General features: G+C 33.9%; 1 protein-coding gene across 8 annotated transcripts in view; it reads left to right on the top strand.

The window, feature by feature from the left end:
- DIP-lambda (Dpr-interacting protein lambda) overlaps window positions 1-14,662 on the top strand; it is a 32,003-nt gene extending 17,341 nt beyond the window's left edge. For all 8 annotated transcript variants that reach the window (XM_089463711.1, XM_089463708.1, XM_089463706.1 and 5 more), the window contains 4 exons: window positions 4,556-4,675; window positions 4,960-5,133; window positions 7,497-7,769; window positions 8,763-14,662. In XM_089463711.1, the coding sequence (XP_089319837.1) occupies window positions 4,556-4,675; window positions 4,960-5,133; window positions 7,497-7,769; window positions 8,763-8,953 (758 nt within the window). In that variant the 3' untranslated portion in view covers window positions 8,954-14,662. The remainder of the gene's footprint in view (window positions 1-4,555; window positions 4,676-4,959; window positions 5,134-7,496; window positions 7,770-8,762) is intronic.
- Window positions 14,663-17,986: the final 3,324 nt, after the last annotated feature.

The following is a 17,986-nucleotide window of genomic DNA, read 5'->3' as shown; positions in this document are numbered from 1 at the left end:
AGTCTTGTTTTTTTCCCTCGAGAAATGCCCTATTCTTTGGAACGTAATGAGAATTTCTTAACATAGTATTAAACACGGCAGCTGAAGAGAGGTAATATAATATCATAACAAATTTGCGACAGTTTTTAATCGGCGATATGAGCTCGATCTGGGCGTGCAATACACTTGACATCAACGCATTCACACATATGGTGAGACGGACGGGTGGAGGGACAGACGGTCAGATGGGCATCAGATAGGCGTCTTCCACGCCTCCTTTTGCCTGAAATGTATTTAACAAACCCAATTTACCCTATTTTACAAGTTTCGATGGATTTAGGGTATAATTACGGAAAGGTTTACGGATAACAACATACGATACATACAATATATGTATATGGCACTCCAAATACTTATTACGTGTGTATCGTTGTATTATACATACATAAATTAATACTGTTACTTATAGATATACATAGGTAATTTATTTATAATTCGTGAAAGTGCTGTCAACTGCATAAAGGTATTCCATTTCTACATATGGGCATTTCCCCAGAAAGGTCAACCACAGCCAAAAAGTGCAAGTTCAATGAATGCATGTTCTGATAACATTTTTTTTTTTATAACTAATCGATGTAAAATAATTAAAATTAATTTAAATTTAACTAGTATAAACTAATTTTGCATTTATTTAAAACACATCTCGAAATATTTACACACACAGCCGAACAAGTGCCAAAGTTCTTAAAGAGAGACACTATACAATGAAATATTATTTTTCAAATCTTCGTTTATGCTTAAAGAGTAAAAGAAAAATATAAAAGGTACGATGCAATTACTAAAAAATTTAAAAAAAAATAAATAAATAAATGTATGGTGTAAAAAATGTCTTATACGACACGTCACCTTCGACCCTGACTAAAACTAAAAAATAAAAAAAAAAAAAACTCAATTTTTTTGAATCAAATAAAAAACATGTTAAAGATGTGCCAATTTCTAAGGTTTCTTAAGGTTTCGCTAAAATCTCAGGTTGAACTGTTCATTTAAAAAGCGACTTACATTTTTTGTAGCCTGCGAACCTCTTGGTTTTTTTGTGATTATATTGAAAACTAACATTTGCCTAAAATCAGATTTAGCACTAATTATAGAGCTAATCAAGAGCTAAAAGATTCACTAATCGTCAAAATAAAAAAATTTTTTGGCATTCGTTTTTTTTTTTTTTAAATTCAAATTCAATTGGCTGCCAAAATGTTATTTTCATACTTTTTTTACCGGGTTTATATTTATTCAATGGGATCTGTATTTAAAGCAGTTTGCTCACTTTAGTCTTGTACTTGTATTTTCTTGAAATAATGAAAGTTTAGTTGCGAAATTTCAGTCCATAGAGAATGCTTCAGTACCTTAAACAAGCTGTTGGTGTGGCAGAAGACACAAATCAACACCGTGAGATTGTCAAGTCAAAATCAGAGTACCAGTTGTAGAAAGTTACGATAGTCTCACTTCATGTTCAAAGCAGGGCGTATCAAATTTACACACATACAACTGTATGTGTGTCCTTCCATTATAACATCTGCTTGCAACGAGCAATGCAGCAGCAGTAGAAGCAGAGAAGCTGCCAGCACACACATTGAACTATTGTCATGAGCTATTATTCTGTTTACATCTTATATATATATATGTATATATTTGTGTATATATATGTATATTTTGTACTTATATATTAATATATATGTATATATATATATATTAATAAGAATGTATTCCCATACACGAGAGCCATCAGTAAGTATCCAGCATACAGACTGTAAAATTTTGCTAATGTGAGCAAGTAGTACACATTTGAAAATAACAACTCCATAATTGTGAGGGACTGGGCAACACGGCTATGTAGATTGTGTATATTGTGTTGCTGGAGCCTTCCAAGTAAAATAAAACTACAATTTTAGGCAATGTGTCTACGTCAAACACAGTGCAAAACCAACTACAAATTTTCAAATTTCTACTGGCATACAGGCCATTGTTTGACTTTTTTTGTTTGACCACACTGTACAAAATTGTTGTTTACATTAGGAGCCAATCATGGATTTAAACAATATAATTGCAAATTGGTGGCATATATTTAATTTTATTTTGAATAAGAACAATTAAATATGCACTATATAACGATAAATAGAGCTAAGCAAAAAAAAAAAATATAACTAAACCGGGTCATCGTAGCATCTACTTGGTGAAAAGACATCTTAACCAAAAACATCATACGACATAATGTGAAAGTATAAGCAACAACATAAATTTAAAATTGCGCAAATCCGCTACAGAAGGATTCTGATGATATTGATTTTGGAGAAAAGCTTTAATAATGTTCTAGTGTTACAAAGGGTGAAATCTTTTTTGATGAGCGGATCAGTGGGTTTTAATCCATTTTATTTATGGCTTAATATTATCCTTCAGTTACAACAACAGCATCAGCAGCAGCAACAAGAACTCCTAGAGCCAAACACCACCCAGCAAGAGGAAAAATAGCATGAGCCTTTACTGCATTGAAACAGAACATTACAGTTGTCATTCTCTTTCTCACACTAGGGTGGCACCCACACAACTAGCGTAAAGTAATCCTATGAAAACACCACCCCACTATCGACTCACGCACCCAACCAAACAACACCCGAGCTTCTGCGTTTACCCCAGTCAGTGTAATCTGTGAGCAAAAGTACAAAGAGTAAACAGATAAATAATTTTTGTGCGCCGACGTTAAAATACGCTTATATACATATATATATATATATATATACATATATATATATATATATATATATATATATACATATATATATATATATATATATATATATATATATATATATATATATATATATATATATATTTATATATATATATTGTGAGAGCAATAATTAAATAGCATTTTTCGTTTAAAGTAAATTAGTATCTAAGCGTATATATATATATATTTATATATATTTTGGAAAATTAGACTTTTTATACGACTTTAGATATATACATGTATTGTTAAATTAACAGATCAACGAAAAACGTCTAGATTATACAAATCAAGATTTACTGACAGCACCATACATATTGAAAAAAAAAATTAAAATAATAATAACAATAAAATAAAATAAAATACAACAATAGAGCCTAAGTGTGTTTTTTTATTTACATTCAAAACACAAATGCATTCTACCGTGTGTGCAAAAAACACTAAGTGAATATTTCCAGCACTAGGTAGCCAATCATTTTCAGAAAACAAATTTGAAGCTCAACTACAATTGTGATTCCTGGAATGAAGCCCAAGATCTCTTTACCTGTTTGTTGTTATTTTGTTGTTATCTTCTTCGGTCTCTTATACTTATGAATTATGCATGTTCATCTGTGTAAGCAAAATAATCTTAAAACGTAACAACAATTCAAATTATAGTTAGGTTTCAATTATCGTTTTCTGTGTCTCTTCGGTTTGCAAGTACTCGCCATCTCAATGTAAGTACTTATTATCAGTTATTGTAAAACTTCGCAGCAATTTTAATTTTAAGGCAACTAAATGACAGCAAAAGAACTTCCAAGTTATTGCTATGCGTAGTTTCTCAGTATCTATGTAAAGTACAAAAAGTTTGCCTTTCAGATGAATGCAGCATCGTCATTCCTAAGAAGCAAGTGCAGCCACCATTGCGGCTATTAAAACAACAGTCTAGTCGGGTGTACTCGACTAATACAATGTCATTTAGATTTATTTCTACGTCGTATATTTACGTCTTAAATTTAATTTAACTTTTATTTATAAAGAATTACAGTCTGGTCATATACAAATGAATAACATCCAAAATTGTATTATTTATTTGAATATCTCAAAATATTGTAAATAACTATAATTTCATTCTTCTATCAATTGTTCTATGCTAAAATATACATACATTGAGATGAGTATGTAAAATGGAATTATTTCTGACCAAATTATATTATTGTAGGGACTTTTAAAATATATTAAACTTCAATAATTTTTTTTAGCAACGCCAGATCATTATACAAAGAAAAATAAGTCCAGGGTATTCAATATTCGACAACACGGTAAAAATTTTTATTTGCATTTAAGTGCACAGAGTATAAATGTTTTAAGTAATGTTCGCCGTATTATTTGCCGTACATCCGTCATGAACTCGAAAATAGCGAAACACTTAATTTTTTAGAGTCCTATGGTTAAATAATATATTTAAAGTTAGTTTACTTTAACTAGCTAAATGGGAAATGATGACGGCTACCCATTGATTTGGAAAAATATCTCCAAATTCTGTAGTCTGAACCAGTATTTGTAACTCCATTGGGTGTGAGGTCATAGTACGGACAAAGCCAAGTAGAGTATAAATTGTAATATATTAATAATACATTGGATTGGTGTGGTTAAGTAATGATTATCAACGGGATATTCGTCTAAATTGAACAGATTTTGATTAACATTATAATACATTTTCATTAACATAAAGGATGTTCTCATTAAAACTACTGCAATTTAAATTCTAGCAGTTGCAATTATAAATACTCTTGGTTGCTAATTTGTATTTTTCAGTTCCGCCAACTATAAAGGCTGTCAACCAATTAGTAGGAGCGCCGGTTGAACGGGAGGTAACATTAGAATGCATTGTGGAAGTTTATCCAAAACCACTAAACGGCTGGTACCGCAACGAAGGTATTTTTTTTTATTTAATTTTTGTACATAGTATTATTTATTGTAACATCAATCAGGTAGTTGACTTTTAATATACATTATTAATATTTAATATTTTAAATATTTACTTAACCGACAACGCTAGAAATTGATTTGATGTTTTAATTATTAGGGAAAATGCATCTAAAATGATATGTAACCGATTTATTGTAACTAATCAGTGATTTGTAGTATATTTTTCACCGGGCTAAAGTTGATCTATTTTTGTATTTTCATTATATAACTAAACTTATTAACACTTTCAGGAAATGTTAAGTTGCACAATAGCAACAAGTACAACATCTCGGAAGCGATGATTAATCTGTACATGTGGCACCTTAATTTGACAATACGACACCTGACGAAATCTGACTTTGGAGCTTATACCTGCTCTAGTGTAAATGCTCTAGGGAAGAGTGAGGCGCGAATTCGGCTGCAAGGTAAGATAAAATGAAACTTATTTCAAGTTCAATGCTGCCCATATGATTTTTTACCAATCAACCAGGCCCAAGCTAAGCCAAGCAGTTCTTTCAATTCGGAACCATCAATTCAGTGAAGAATGAATGTGTGTGTGTGAGTGTGCACATCGCATGTGTAATTCGTTCAGTTTCCTGGCAATAAATCACCTAGGATTTTCTTCGGTCTATTATTTTTATCGATCTCATTTAAAGGCGACTGAAGCATTTCTCTATCTTTCATCTACGCAGTGGGTGCACATCCTCATGCTCAGCATCAGCCTCAGTTTCAGTTTCAGTCTCAGTCTCAGTCTCACACGCTGTCCCAGTCGCAGTCACTGACTCCAATGCCAACGCAAAATAGAGCTAGAGCACTAAAACTAAGCATGAATTATTGCACAATCAGCGAAAAACTTTCTCTGTGCGCATTGCCACCATGGTTGGATCCAGCTCATAGGCGACATTTTAATTTACACTTAAAGGAGTACTGACATAAACCCAAGAATATCATACAGAAAATAAAAATTAGCTGAATATGTACATATTTGCACGTGTATATTGATTATACGTTCCATGTCAATATAGCTAATTTTTATAATTAATAAATTATTAATGTATTAACCTGAACAATTTTACCTTATTGAAAGTAAATGGGCACAGGGAATATTAATACTCCAAATATCTTTATGAGCTTTATCTGTAGCTCATTATACTCATTCACGAAAGTGAATCAGTATATTGGTTTTGTGCAATGTTCGTCTTGCTTTCCGTCCGTCTGTCCGTCTGTCCGTCCGTCTGTCCGTCCGTCCGTCCGTCAGTCCGTCCGTCCGTCCGTCCGTCTGTCCGTATGAACACAATCTATTTCGGCGCTTTTGAAGCTAGAGACTTGAAATTTGGAACATATACCCGTGTATATCTCCGATTTATAAAGTGTTAAAATTTTCCCGATCCGCCTACTAGAAATCATATTAATTGAAGAGCTAGAAAGCTGAAATTTGGAATATAGATCCGCATCGACCATCCAAGATCACGAGCTATGGCGGATGTATCTACGCCCATTGGGGGCGTGGAAAATCGGATAAAACGGTATCTTCAAGAGTTTTACAGCTAGAGCGCTGAAATTTTGCACGTCAGCTAATGTTATGATTCTATATAGTCAAAAGACAAAATTACAAATTACGCCCATTAGGTGCGTGGCAAATCGGACCTGAAGACATAGTGATTTTTTAAATTCTGCTATATTTTGGACACTATTGATGCCAGAGACCTCAAATTTTGTATATATACTCGGGCTGATCACCCAAGACTAACAAGCATTGTCGGATATATGTCCGCCCACAGGGGGCGTGGTAAACCGCAAAAGTTGATATCTCCTAAAGTATAATAGCTAGAAGTATAATAGCTTCAAATTTAGATAGTTAAGTTACCAGTAACCTCCTCTATCGATGACCCAAAAATAATTTTTACGCCTCGTTAAGGGCGTGGTATATCGAAAAATACCCAGTAATCTTCATAATTTTTGAGCGTAAGCATTCAAACTTTGCAGTTAGTATACCGTTATCACGTTCTAAAAACTGACTAAAAATTAGGGAAAACTGCATTTTCTACAGTATTAGAGCGAAACTTAACTACTAAATTGTTGATGGGATATGAATGAGTATTTCGCAGTCGGTAACGCCCGACGGCAACTTTCTTACTTGTTTTAATATCATTATATGACTTATAATTATAATTATAACATTATTCTTGATCAGGACGACAAGCTATTGACGTGCCCTTCGTCCGCTGGCAGTATTTATGAAAAAATATAGTTGTCAAACGATATATCATACAACTCGAGAGTAAATTATCAATTTTTTGTTGGTTTTTTTTTTTCATATAATATAATAATGTTTAGGTGAATTAGCTGCAAGCATATCCAATAAGTGAGAGCATTTTTCACATATTCATAGAATTTGTTGACCATATTCTTAAAATATTATTGAAATCCTGTAGAAACCTTACGTTACGTTGTAGAAACGTTAGCTTAATAATCTGCTGGAAAATAGGAAGGACGGAAAAAGCAATAATATGATATGATATATTATACATATAGTACACATAATGTATAGTATACATAATGTGTCTGATGTCCCCTGAAGAAAAGTAACACATGGAAAATTATTAAATTTAAGGGCTACTGAGTGCAACGTTCCACGTTGTTTAACCCTTGCCATTGGGTTTGTATTTGTAATTGTTGTTGCCTCACTGTTTTTTAAAGTCTATCTGCCATCCCATTGGGTTTGTTTTGCCCCTCGAACCATGCAAAGAAGCATTCGGCATTTCATAATTGGTGCAATTTCTTGCAGAATTACGATTACCGCCCAAGTCGACAACGACGCCAACACCTCACGTGCACACTACCACGAAGCCGCGTCGGAAGCAGCAGCCCAGCCACAACAAGGGACTGAACGAAGTGGTGCGTGCCAAGGAAACCCATTTCTCAAATCAAATGCAGCAAGAGAACGATGTATTCGGCAGCGGGATTGGTGTGCCCCAGAGTCCCAACGGCGGTGGTGGTGCCGGTGCCGGTGGTATTGTGGCAAGTGGAAACGTCAACGGCATGATAAACGGAGCGGAAGGTAAGTTACGATTTAGAAAATTCCACACAAATACATGCTGCAGCACAAGCATAGAATGAAGTCAGGCATAAGCGGTAGTTACAAACACTCACATCCACATCTACCGGACCAGGGGATACTCTCAGTCTGCATACACATGCGACTCCACCATCCATAGGGCACTTCTCTTCACCAAGGGACCATGACTTGGACAAATATAATGTCGCTGCACCAGGGCTGCCCTTTTAAGAAACTCTTGGTGGCTTGCCTTTACTTCTTCGATCTTTGCTCCTTCTCTACTAGGAACCAAAAGTACAACGGACAGCAAACCGCAACATACTCATTCTCCAATCCACTGGCACTAGCAGCAGTAGCAGAGTACACTCCCATCGGCCCATTCAAGAGTACGTGACCCCCTTTCAAGCCACTACGGGCTTACCCTGCCACCCACTTCTCTAGCAGTAGCAGCAGTAGTAGTCACCAGGACTTAGCACTCGTGCAGCTGTCGAGTGCACTGATTTATCAGTGAAACCGTATTTTGGTACAACTCAGTATATTCCAAATCTCTTTTGAAGTTAATTTTCCGGCAGTCAGTTTCAATTTCAAGTGTGCGTTTTCGTTCTAGTCCAACCTCCCTTCCACCCAACTACTTTCAACCGGAATTGGCTAATGTCAACTGAAACTAGCCAGTAAATATATTTCTAGGCAAAAACTATGATACATTATTTAGATAGAATAACCTTAATGGTGTAAGAGCTAAAATTTATTTCAATAATATCATTAAATATTTACACTTATGTAGTATATAGAGAAGAACACTGCAACCACTGAACCATTGCAATCTAAATAGAAAACTTGACCGACAAGTTTCTGCAAATTTTGTAAAAATGGTTAATAATAGAAGAACCCAAAATGTTTGGGCGAAAATAAACATTTTGTTCTATTTCATATTCTATATCTTTATATTTCTGAAACATTTTAAAAAATATTGTTTTATCTAAAAATAATTTGTAGTACATACGCAAGTTCCAACGCGCAATGGATACGAAAAAACAAATAAGTCGCCGGGTGCGGTACCATCGCATCGTCCGCCCTGGACTTACCCAAGTGCGGGGTCACAGCTGCTTGGCATAGCTACGACAACGACTAATGCCCAGATGGCTTTTTTCTGCTTATTGTCTATGTATTTAGTTAAGCTCATTTAAAATTATGATTCCAACTAAATCCAACACCAGACTGCAACCAGCAAGGATGGCAAGGAGACCACCAGCAGTAGGCGATAGTAGCAGAAGCAGAAGGTATCAGTTAACAGTGCACTATATTAGCTATGAAGAGAGAAAATGAAGTCGGTCTGGCCAAGGCCCATTAGAGGGTATCAATCCTCTGGCCGTCAAAGGGAAGCTTTATTTGCACTAGCACTTTTTTAACCTATCTATATATTTATGAAAGCCTTTCATAATGCTATCGAAACAACTAATCACATAACTAAGTATATTCAATCAAAATAGTTTTTCAAAATATTCTAAAGCAAGATCCGAAATAATAAAATAATATATAGAGAAATATATGTATCTTTTTTTCGCTAGTCACCTTTTTGTCTTTGAATTTGTAATTTTATTTATTTATTTATTATTATTATTATTATTTTTTTTTTTTTTTGTTTGTTTGTAATTGAAGGGTTTAAATATGTGTGAAAGAATTTATACTAAGTTTTGTGAGTTAAACTTAAAAAAAAAAATGTTAATATAAATCTCCATTCAGTGTGTAAACTAAAAAGTAATATTCTTATATTCAAGCTTTGTATCTGCATTAATTTTTATACCGCATAAATAATCATACTACTTTAACATTTTCCTTATTTGAATGAATGGTAAAACCGTAGCCAGGTGACTTAAAATTGAATATATATATATATATATATATATATATATATATATATATATATATATTATATATATATATATATATATATATATATATATATATGCATAAATAGAATATGAACCCTTTAGAATAGTTCAAAGTCCAATTGAAATCAATAACAATGAAGCAAAGAAAACCCCTGCTTAAAATAAACAATACAATAATTTTATACAACACGAAAATCAATGTTAACGAAAAATTTTATATGTAAGTCATTATACTGAGCTTATTTGCTCACATTAGATAATTAAAAATATCACAAGTTATATAATGAATAATGCAATACAGAAATGTCTTCCGTGAAAAAAGAAAGAAAAATATGAATTAAGATTGACGCTTACAAAAGGAAAATCAACAATAATTTATTAAATTTCACATACATATGTAATAAGTTATTCTTGAACATTGTACCGAAATTGTATATATAGAGTATAATTAACTTTAATGAAGATATATCTCAGATATAGATGTGTTATTGGGAAACCTTCGGTCATAAAAATCAAATGATTTACAAGCCATATTTTCATACCCTATAAGGCAGAAGTCCCAAACAATGCTATCTCTAATAATGAAACAGCGCCAAGCTAATTTGATTTTCTTTAATTATTTGCCCTGAAGACAATAAATGTTTATTTAAGGCCTACATTTACTAAACATATCTCGAGCATTAGTTAAAAAATGCAATAAGAAACGAAAAAAATTCATTTATATTATTAAATTATATGCATTACTAATTTATATGCATGGAAGAACATCGTAATTGGAAAGTGGAATAGTAATACTATTTTCATAACCTATGCTTTAATTTATTGAAACAGACTATTTGTTTTTAATTTGTGATTATTAATTGCATTTTTGACGATTTCTATAATATAAAGAATACAGAATGTACTATGCGTATATACATATATCTAAATGCTGACACTCAAAATTGCAAGCATAAAAATCTTTGCGGAACAAACAGACGAATTGTAAGAAAAGAATTGCCATGAAACATAAAGTTGCTTACCCTTTATCATGAAGAACACACAACACTCTTGAGTCTTGTTCAAAAATTTAAATAATTCAATATCAAATTACATTCCACTGATATACATACATATCATATGCGATATTATGTGCATGTGAATAGGAATATAATTTGAAATATTATTGTCATCCTGGTCAATGCAATCGGTGGTGTATGCGTTGGTTAAATATTTAATTACACAAACATACATATGTATATGTTTATGTATGCATAAATTTATATACATACGAGTTTGTGTATGCGTGCAGTAGACTTAGAGCTGTACTTGCTAGCTGGCAGTATAGTCGGGGATGCAGTTGGCATTGAATTTGCATAAATGCATGCTATTGAAAATGCCAAAGTGGCTGCTGTTGCATGGCAATCCCGGACTGCAGCTCAACTCCCATTTTGGGGGAGACGAAACGCGACAGCTTCCAATTGCTGCAGCTATGGTGGGTGGATGGGCTGGTTAGTCTGTGGACATGGCTTGTGTCCGGTGGTGCTGTATGCGTGGCAGAAAAAGAGGGCGTTCAGTTTAGTGTCCGAGCAATGTGGTTCATGCTATTGTTGCATTTCGACTACAGCGGAACAATCTAAATGATGATGCGCATTTGTGCAAATGACGGCAACCGCCAAGCCTCCTCTACACGTCTCGCTATATTCGGCTCGGTCGGGCTTGTTTATCGAGTCTGCGTGGACAACGGGCGATAAGAGCCAAAACCTTCAAGTGCGCTCGATGCTACCACTTTGGCCATGAGGAAGGGTTTTCGAAATAGTAGCCAACTTGCATCACCAACAAACAGAAGCACGCTCACACTCACTCACTTACACCCATGCATTTACGCATTAACGAATTTTATGCATTGCTCGAGTCTCTCCGGCTTTCGGCAGACTCTTCCCCTAATTTAGCTGCAGAATCGTAGAGAACAGCTAAAGTTAGACAAATCTAGTGCTCGCGCGGCATCAGCTCATAGAAATATAACAAGTTGGACGTAACCACCGCATAATATGATGTACGATCCTGGTGCAGTCAATATTATGCATATTTCTTTAAAACTTTGCTATAAGCGGATCGCGAAATTATAAGGGAGAGAGGGCCCTATGGTTCACTCGCTAACCTTTTCTTATCCTATATTTTACCTAACATTTGTGGGCCAATAATAATAATCACCCATTTGGAAATATTTTATAATTTAATAAAAAACTATTGTTTTTTTGCGTCTATTGATTGCCTGTTTTCCGGAATAAATGGACATTTTAGAAAGCCAATACACTCTTTCATTTCCTGAGCGAGTATAAAAAATGGGCTGATTCGACAATTGTCGCACAGTCGGCAAACTTCACACTCATATGCGCCACCCACAACCCCTAACGAGAGCGCATTTATTTGTTGGAATGAGCCCGTTTGTTTGTCGAATCCACACACTTTGGCCAGTGCAGAGCCTGATAATGTTTTCAACATTAAATTCCCATTAAATTCTGTTTTATTGCACTTGAAGCTGCATGCATAATTTACTCGCATCCTGCTACGTGCCGTTGCATACTCCAAAGTGCATGTGGTCGACCACAGATACTGGGCTCGCTCCATCTTCATCTTCTTCTTCATCTATCGCTGATTCTGAGTAATTGTATCACATTCAGTTTTCACACTACTAAATACTAAATCTGAACTATGGTCACTAAATCCTAAAAATCTTGAATTACTTGGTTGACATCAAGTCATATATTTACTTTACGAAATGACTGATAACAAAATGGAATTCGTACTTTTTATATACATAACATTTTTGTGTGTATGGATATTCGTTAGCACAATTGGATATTCGTTAGCATTTTCCTTGCATGAAACTAATTTGGTGTGGCGAGTCTCAGTTTTATTTCACAATACAAATAGCCAACTCTCAGACTCGATGACAGTATATGAATAGATCTTTGGCCTTTCTGTCAAATTATATGTTTTCGTGAAATCAAGATAACAACAATAACAATTTAACAGTTGCAATAATTATTTAACAATTAGCAGCTCTTTCTTTCTTTCCATTTCATCTTTGCTCACTTCTGTACTCAAAAGCATTCATTTTCATCCATTAAATTAATAATATAATAATTTCTTGCAACAACAATTATCATATCATATATGACTATAAATGATATATATGTATCTCATGATTCAATTTGATTTCTTCGTGTTTGTCCTAAACAAGACATAATTTCCAATCTATATTATTTCGCTGTCAAACTAAATGAAAGTAATACTAAATTGATGGCGAAAATTCAGTTATAAATGTTATTACAAGTAAAACTACACCACAAGCAGCGCTTTTTAAAAATTTTTATAATTGTCTACGTAGAAACCGACTTCATTGCAGTTGTAATAAATTTATAGTTGAGCAATTTTTTTTATTTGGCAGACAATTGCATGCATGCCACAAATACAAAACACATCTGCAATACATGAATCACGCAACCATGTTTTAGTAAGTTGTTTTACCTAGCCTTAAATAACACGCTTAGATAAATATGTGATTCACTGGACAGGCATTATAAAGAAACCAAAGATAGTGTCGGACAAGAGCCTGAATGCAATGCCTAGGCCTTATTTATGTTCCATACCCGTCTGTCCTATTTAAAAGACAAATACTTTAAAGAATACTTTTTATTATAATTTTTCTTTCTTGTTTTTATACCCTGAACCCATTGACAGTGGGAAATAAGGGTATAATGGTTTTGTTAAATGTATGTAACAGGGAGAAGGAGGCGTGGTAGACCCCACAAAGCATAAATATTTTTAATCAGGGTGACGGGCTGAGTCGTTTCAGACCTATCGGTCTGTCTGTCCGTCCGTCTGTCTGTCTGTCCGTATGTTTGAACGCGTCGATATCAGAAGATATAAAGCTAGAGACTTGCATTTTTTTTTTCAAGTGTCCGTATATATAACGCGGATATCGAAGGTATCTCCAAAAATCGATAACTCTTTCCGTTATTTGTTTATAGATTCAAAACACTATCGAAAAAAAGCTACTTAATTATATCTCCAACATCTTTAGACTAGAGTCGCCAAATTGTATATGCAAATTTACTTTATAGATTTTCGGCTTTTGTTATAATTCAATTCAATTCCCCCCAGGCCCCCCAGGCCATATCCACCCCCTCACCGCTAAATTTATAAAAAGAGTATTTGTAAATGCACGCATTTTAATGATATAATCACAATCTAAAAGCTTCATAAAGAAAGTGAAATGATCAAACAACTAAGTTCCCTTAGAAAGCCTCCACTGCAGCCAATGCATGCAAGCTTTCCTACTTGTTTTTTTGTTTTTAATCCTATTGAGCTCATTCCCATTACTGAACCTCCTAATTTTCCTGTCACTGTTTAAGAGTTGCCTTCTTATAATCTCTAATATTCAATATTTGGTTTTCAAGATACTTTTTCTGATCGTAATCAAAAATTCAACTAAAAATGCGGGTTTCTTACTTATTATATTTATTTAAAGATAATAAAAACAAAAATTAATTATTTTAGTGTATTTATATAAGAAAAGAAATAAACAAATATAATAATAATCAGGGAGAATACATCAGAATATTAAAGAAATATGTTATCAAAATTAAAATATCAAATTAAAAAATTATTTTCATAATTTTACAGTAATATCGGATTGTGGCCAACTAAGAAATATATTCAAAGCACAAAATAATAGAAAAGCAGTATATTGAAATGGATAATTGTTATATAATACAAATTTACCATAAGACAATAACTATAAGTTCCCGTTAATTTAAATAAAGAATATTACAACTACATATGTAAGTAAACTTATAAATACAACACATATTTATCAATTAATAAGTGAAATACTCAGAAATGAAATACAGGACAATAAACATACACATATACTATTAATAAGTATAAACAAATACATATGTGAAGTTCAAAGCGTTCTTATGTTAATCAATTATAAATAAAGATAAGTATATTCAACTTTGTCAAATGTTTCATTTGGATGCAAGCAACAGACATAAATAAGATCCGAATAGTTTTGTTTTTTAAATGTAACTGAATAGTTTTAATTTGATGATTGCTTTTGAGCGCCGTTTGAGCTATCAAGTTACGATTTGATTCTTTAGATGAATAACGGGTTCAAATTTCATGTTCAATATTGACTTTCTCTATTATAAACAAGTAATAACGTTGCAGTCGGGCGTTACTGACTGCGGAATACTCATTCACATCCCATCAGCAATTTTTTCCCGAATTCTTATGCGCTTAGAGATGCGTGTAGACACCTCATTTTTGGTCAGTTCTTAGCACGAGCTAACAGTACCCTAACTGCAAAATTTGAGCGCTTACGCTCAAAAAATGTGAAAATTACAGGGTATTTTTTGATATGCCACGCCCCTAATGAGGCGTAAAATTATTTTTTATCGATAGAGGAGGTTACTAGTAACTAAGTATCCAAACATAATTCTACCTATTATACTTTAGGAGATATAAACTTTTACGGTTTGCCACGCCCCCGGTGGGCGGAAATATATCCATCGAAGCTTTTTGATCTTGGGTGGTCAGCCCGAGTATATATACAAAATTTGAGGTCTCTGGCATCAATAGAATTAACAAAATGACTATATCTTCAGGTCCGATTTGCCACGCCCCTAACGGCCGTAGACATATAATTTTGACATTAGATTTTTTAGAATCATAACATCATCAGCTTGCGTTCAAAATTTCGGCGTTCTAGCTGTAAAACTCTTGGAAATACGGATTTATCCCCTAATAGGCGCAGATATACTCGCCATAGCTCATAATCTTGGGTAGTCGTCGCGAATCAACATTCCAAATTTCAACTTTTTAGCTCTACAATTAATATAATTTCTGGTATATCGGAAAAATGCATATTCCGATTTGCCACGCCCCTAGTGGGCGGAGTATACAAATTATGTGTTGAAAGAAGTTTCTTTTTAAGGTTCTTAATTAATCTCTCAAAGGCAACAACAATCATTTGTATTGGCCAAAGTAGTAATTACTATTTTAAATTAGTAATTTCTACAGAAAATCTATAGATTGGTGTACGAGATCGTTGCGTTAATATGGAAGGACAGCAGGATCGAAAGTCAGAAGGATCGATGTACTAAACGTTGAACTGTAAAACAGGAAGAACAAGTAAGAAGGGTCTAGTCGAGACTGCTCGACTACGAGATCCCCTGAACCCTTCGAGCAATAGCTATTTCAATCCTTTTTCGCGTCTTTCTACTTACCCAAGAAACCTGCACACACACACAAATACGGACATTTAAAAAAATCTCTTGCTCTTATATCTTCTGAAATCGACGCGTTCATACATACGGACAGACGGACAGACGGACGGACAGCCAGACGGACAGGGCCAAATCGACTCAGCTCGTCGCCCTGATCAAGAATATATATACTTTATGGGGTCTGTCACGCGTCCTTCTGTCTGTTACATACATTTAACAAAGCCATTATACCCTAATTTCCCATTGAAAATGGGTTCAGGGTATAAAAAATTATGGTTTTATCTATACATTAACGAAATAACTATAGTCTATTCAGCACAGACTTGATCTGCTCATTTTTTAGAAGATCCAACCAAAAAATGTCTAGTTTCTAGCTACTAAGGATTTTGAGATAGACAGACGGACTGTGACAATGGGTTAATTTTAAAAAGTACAAATACTTTATGTAAGGCTGAGTAGTACATGTAGAAACAGAATGGATATACGAATATGTATGTATGCCTTTAGCATATTTCATTGATTGATGATTTATTTAGTTTCTTCTGTTCGCAAAAGGTTTAAGTTTATTAAAATTATTTCAATGACTCCGAAATAGTAAGTTTCTAGTTCTATTTGCTCCAGTTGACAAATTTTTGTTTTCATTGAGCCGAATGTTGGGCGCATCAGTTTCCAATAGTCGCCATGTGTTATCAACAAGCCAATTGGAAAAAGAATTAAAATCACCCACAAATTGGAAGCAAGCACAAAAGGGACAAAAATACTGTTGATACGGTTCCCGAATGAAAGGTACCCTATATACGTGCAAAAAAGAAAAAATTGAATAATCAATGTTTTATAAATTTATTATTACACATAACTAATCCATTCGTGGTCGATTCCCTTTAAAACTCTGCTTAAAGTATTGTAGAGCGTATAATTAAGTCTATATATACTAATGGAATAAACATATTGAATACGTGCTTTAGAATAAAATAGCTTCAGAAAAGCATAAGTCGCTTTCGCGGAGAAAGATAATTAAATAAAACATTGTGTAATGAGTGTACATTACTTTATTCACAATTGTATACATTTTACCCTGCTCCAGTCAGTGCAGGGTATAAAATCAATCCGAACAGCATGCAAAAAGGCAACGAACGAAACCGGCTGCACGCTGTGTGCACTGCTAAGCGATTAGAATGTCAGTGGTCTCTTCGTGGCTGAGCAAAAACAATCTCAGAGCCCAAAAGGATTATGAAATATGGCCCTCTGTGTGTTGCGCTGACTAGAAGTCTAGCATTGGCTCAGACTAGAGACCTGGAGTAAGTGGGAACCGATTAAAATAAGGAAGTTTAAGTAAGGAAGTTTACTGTACAATTCAAAGAAAGGCAGTATACACTGCCTCAGCATGATATTAAGCCGAAATGTTTTAAAAGTTTAATTTAATTTTCAAATTTATGTATTTATTGTAAGGATTTTTACATAAGATAATATAAACTTTAATCACTTTTTTGCTTTTAGCACGTGGGAAAAATAAAATGAAAATTCACAGTCTAATCAGTCATGAAATGAATGAAAGTTTATGTCATTTCATAGAGCAGGCAAGCATTTTGAATATTACTTTGCATTACCTTTTTCTGAATAATATATTTGTAAAAGATTACAGTTTCAGATTGATGTGAAAAAAATTCTTTAAAACCTTAAGTGAAACTAGATTTTGGGGGTACGCAGAAATTTACATTCATAATTCAGTAGGGCTTTAAAGAGAAGTACTGCTTTAGGCGGAATTAGCATCTTTTGCTGCGCTTGGAATAATTGTATTGTTGTCTGTTGCTCATTCAGTTCAGGCAGCAATTAACGCTTTTCAGATTAACTTAGCCCACGGGGCTTTTCTTTTCACTTTTGTTGTTGTTGTTTTTTTTTTTAACCTCTGCAACAGTCAGCATCATCCTCGACGAGGCGGAGCACTGGACTTTTTGACTGCTTTCTGATTGCTATGTTCCGTTTTGTTGCGCCCAATTATAATTATAATTGCAGCATTTTAATTGCATTTTGTTAACTATTTTGCAAGTCA

This window comes from Drosophila arizonae, chromosome 3 (genome assembly GCF_054131065.1).
Source record: "Drosophila arizonae isolate 15081-1271.41 chromosome 3, UAZ_ARI_1.0, whole genome shotgun sequence".
Lineage (NCBI taxonomy): Eukaryota > Metazoa > Arthropoda > Insecta > Diptera > Drosophilidae > Drosophila > Drosophila arizonae.
The sequence above is the reverse complement of the archived record's forward strand: the minus strand, read 5'-3'. Positions and strand labels throughout refer to the sequence as shown.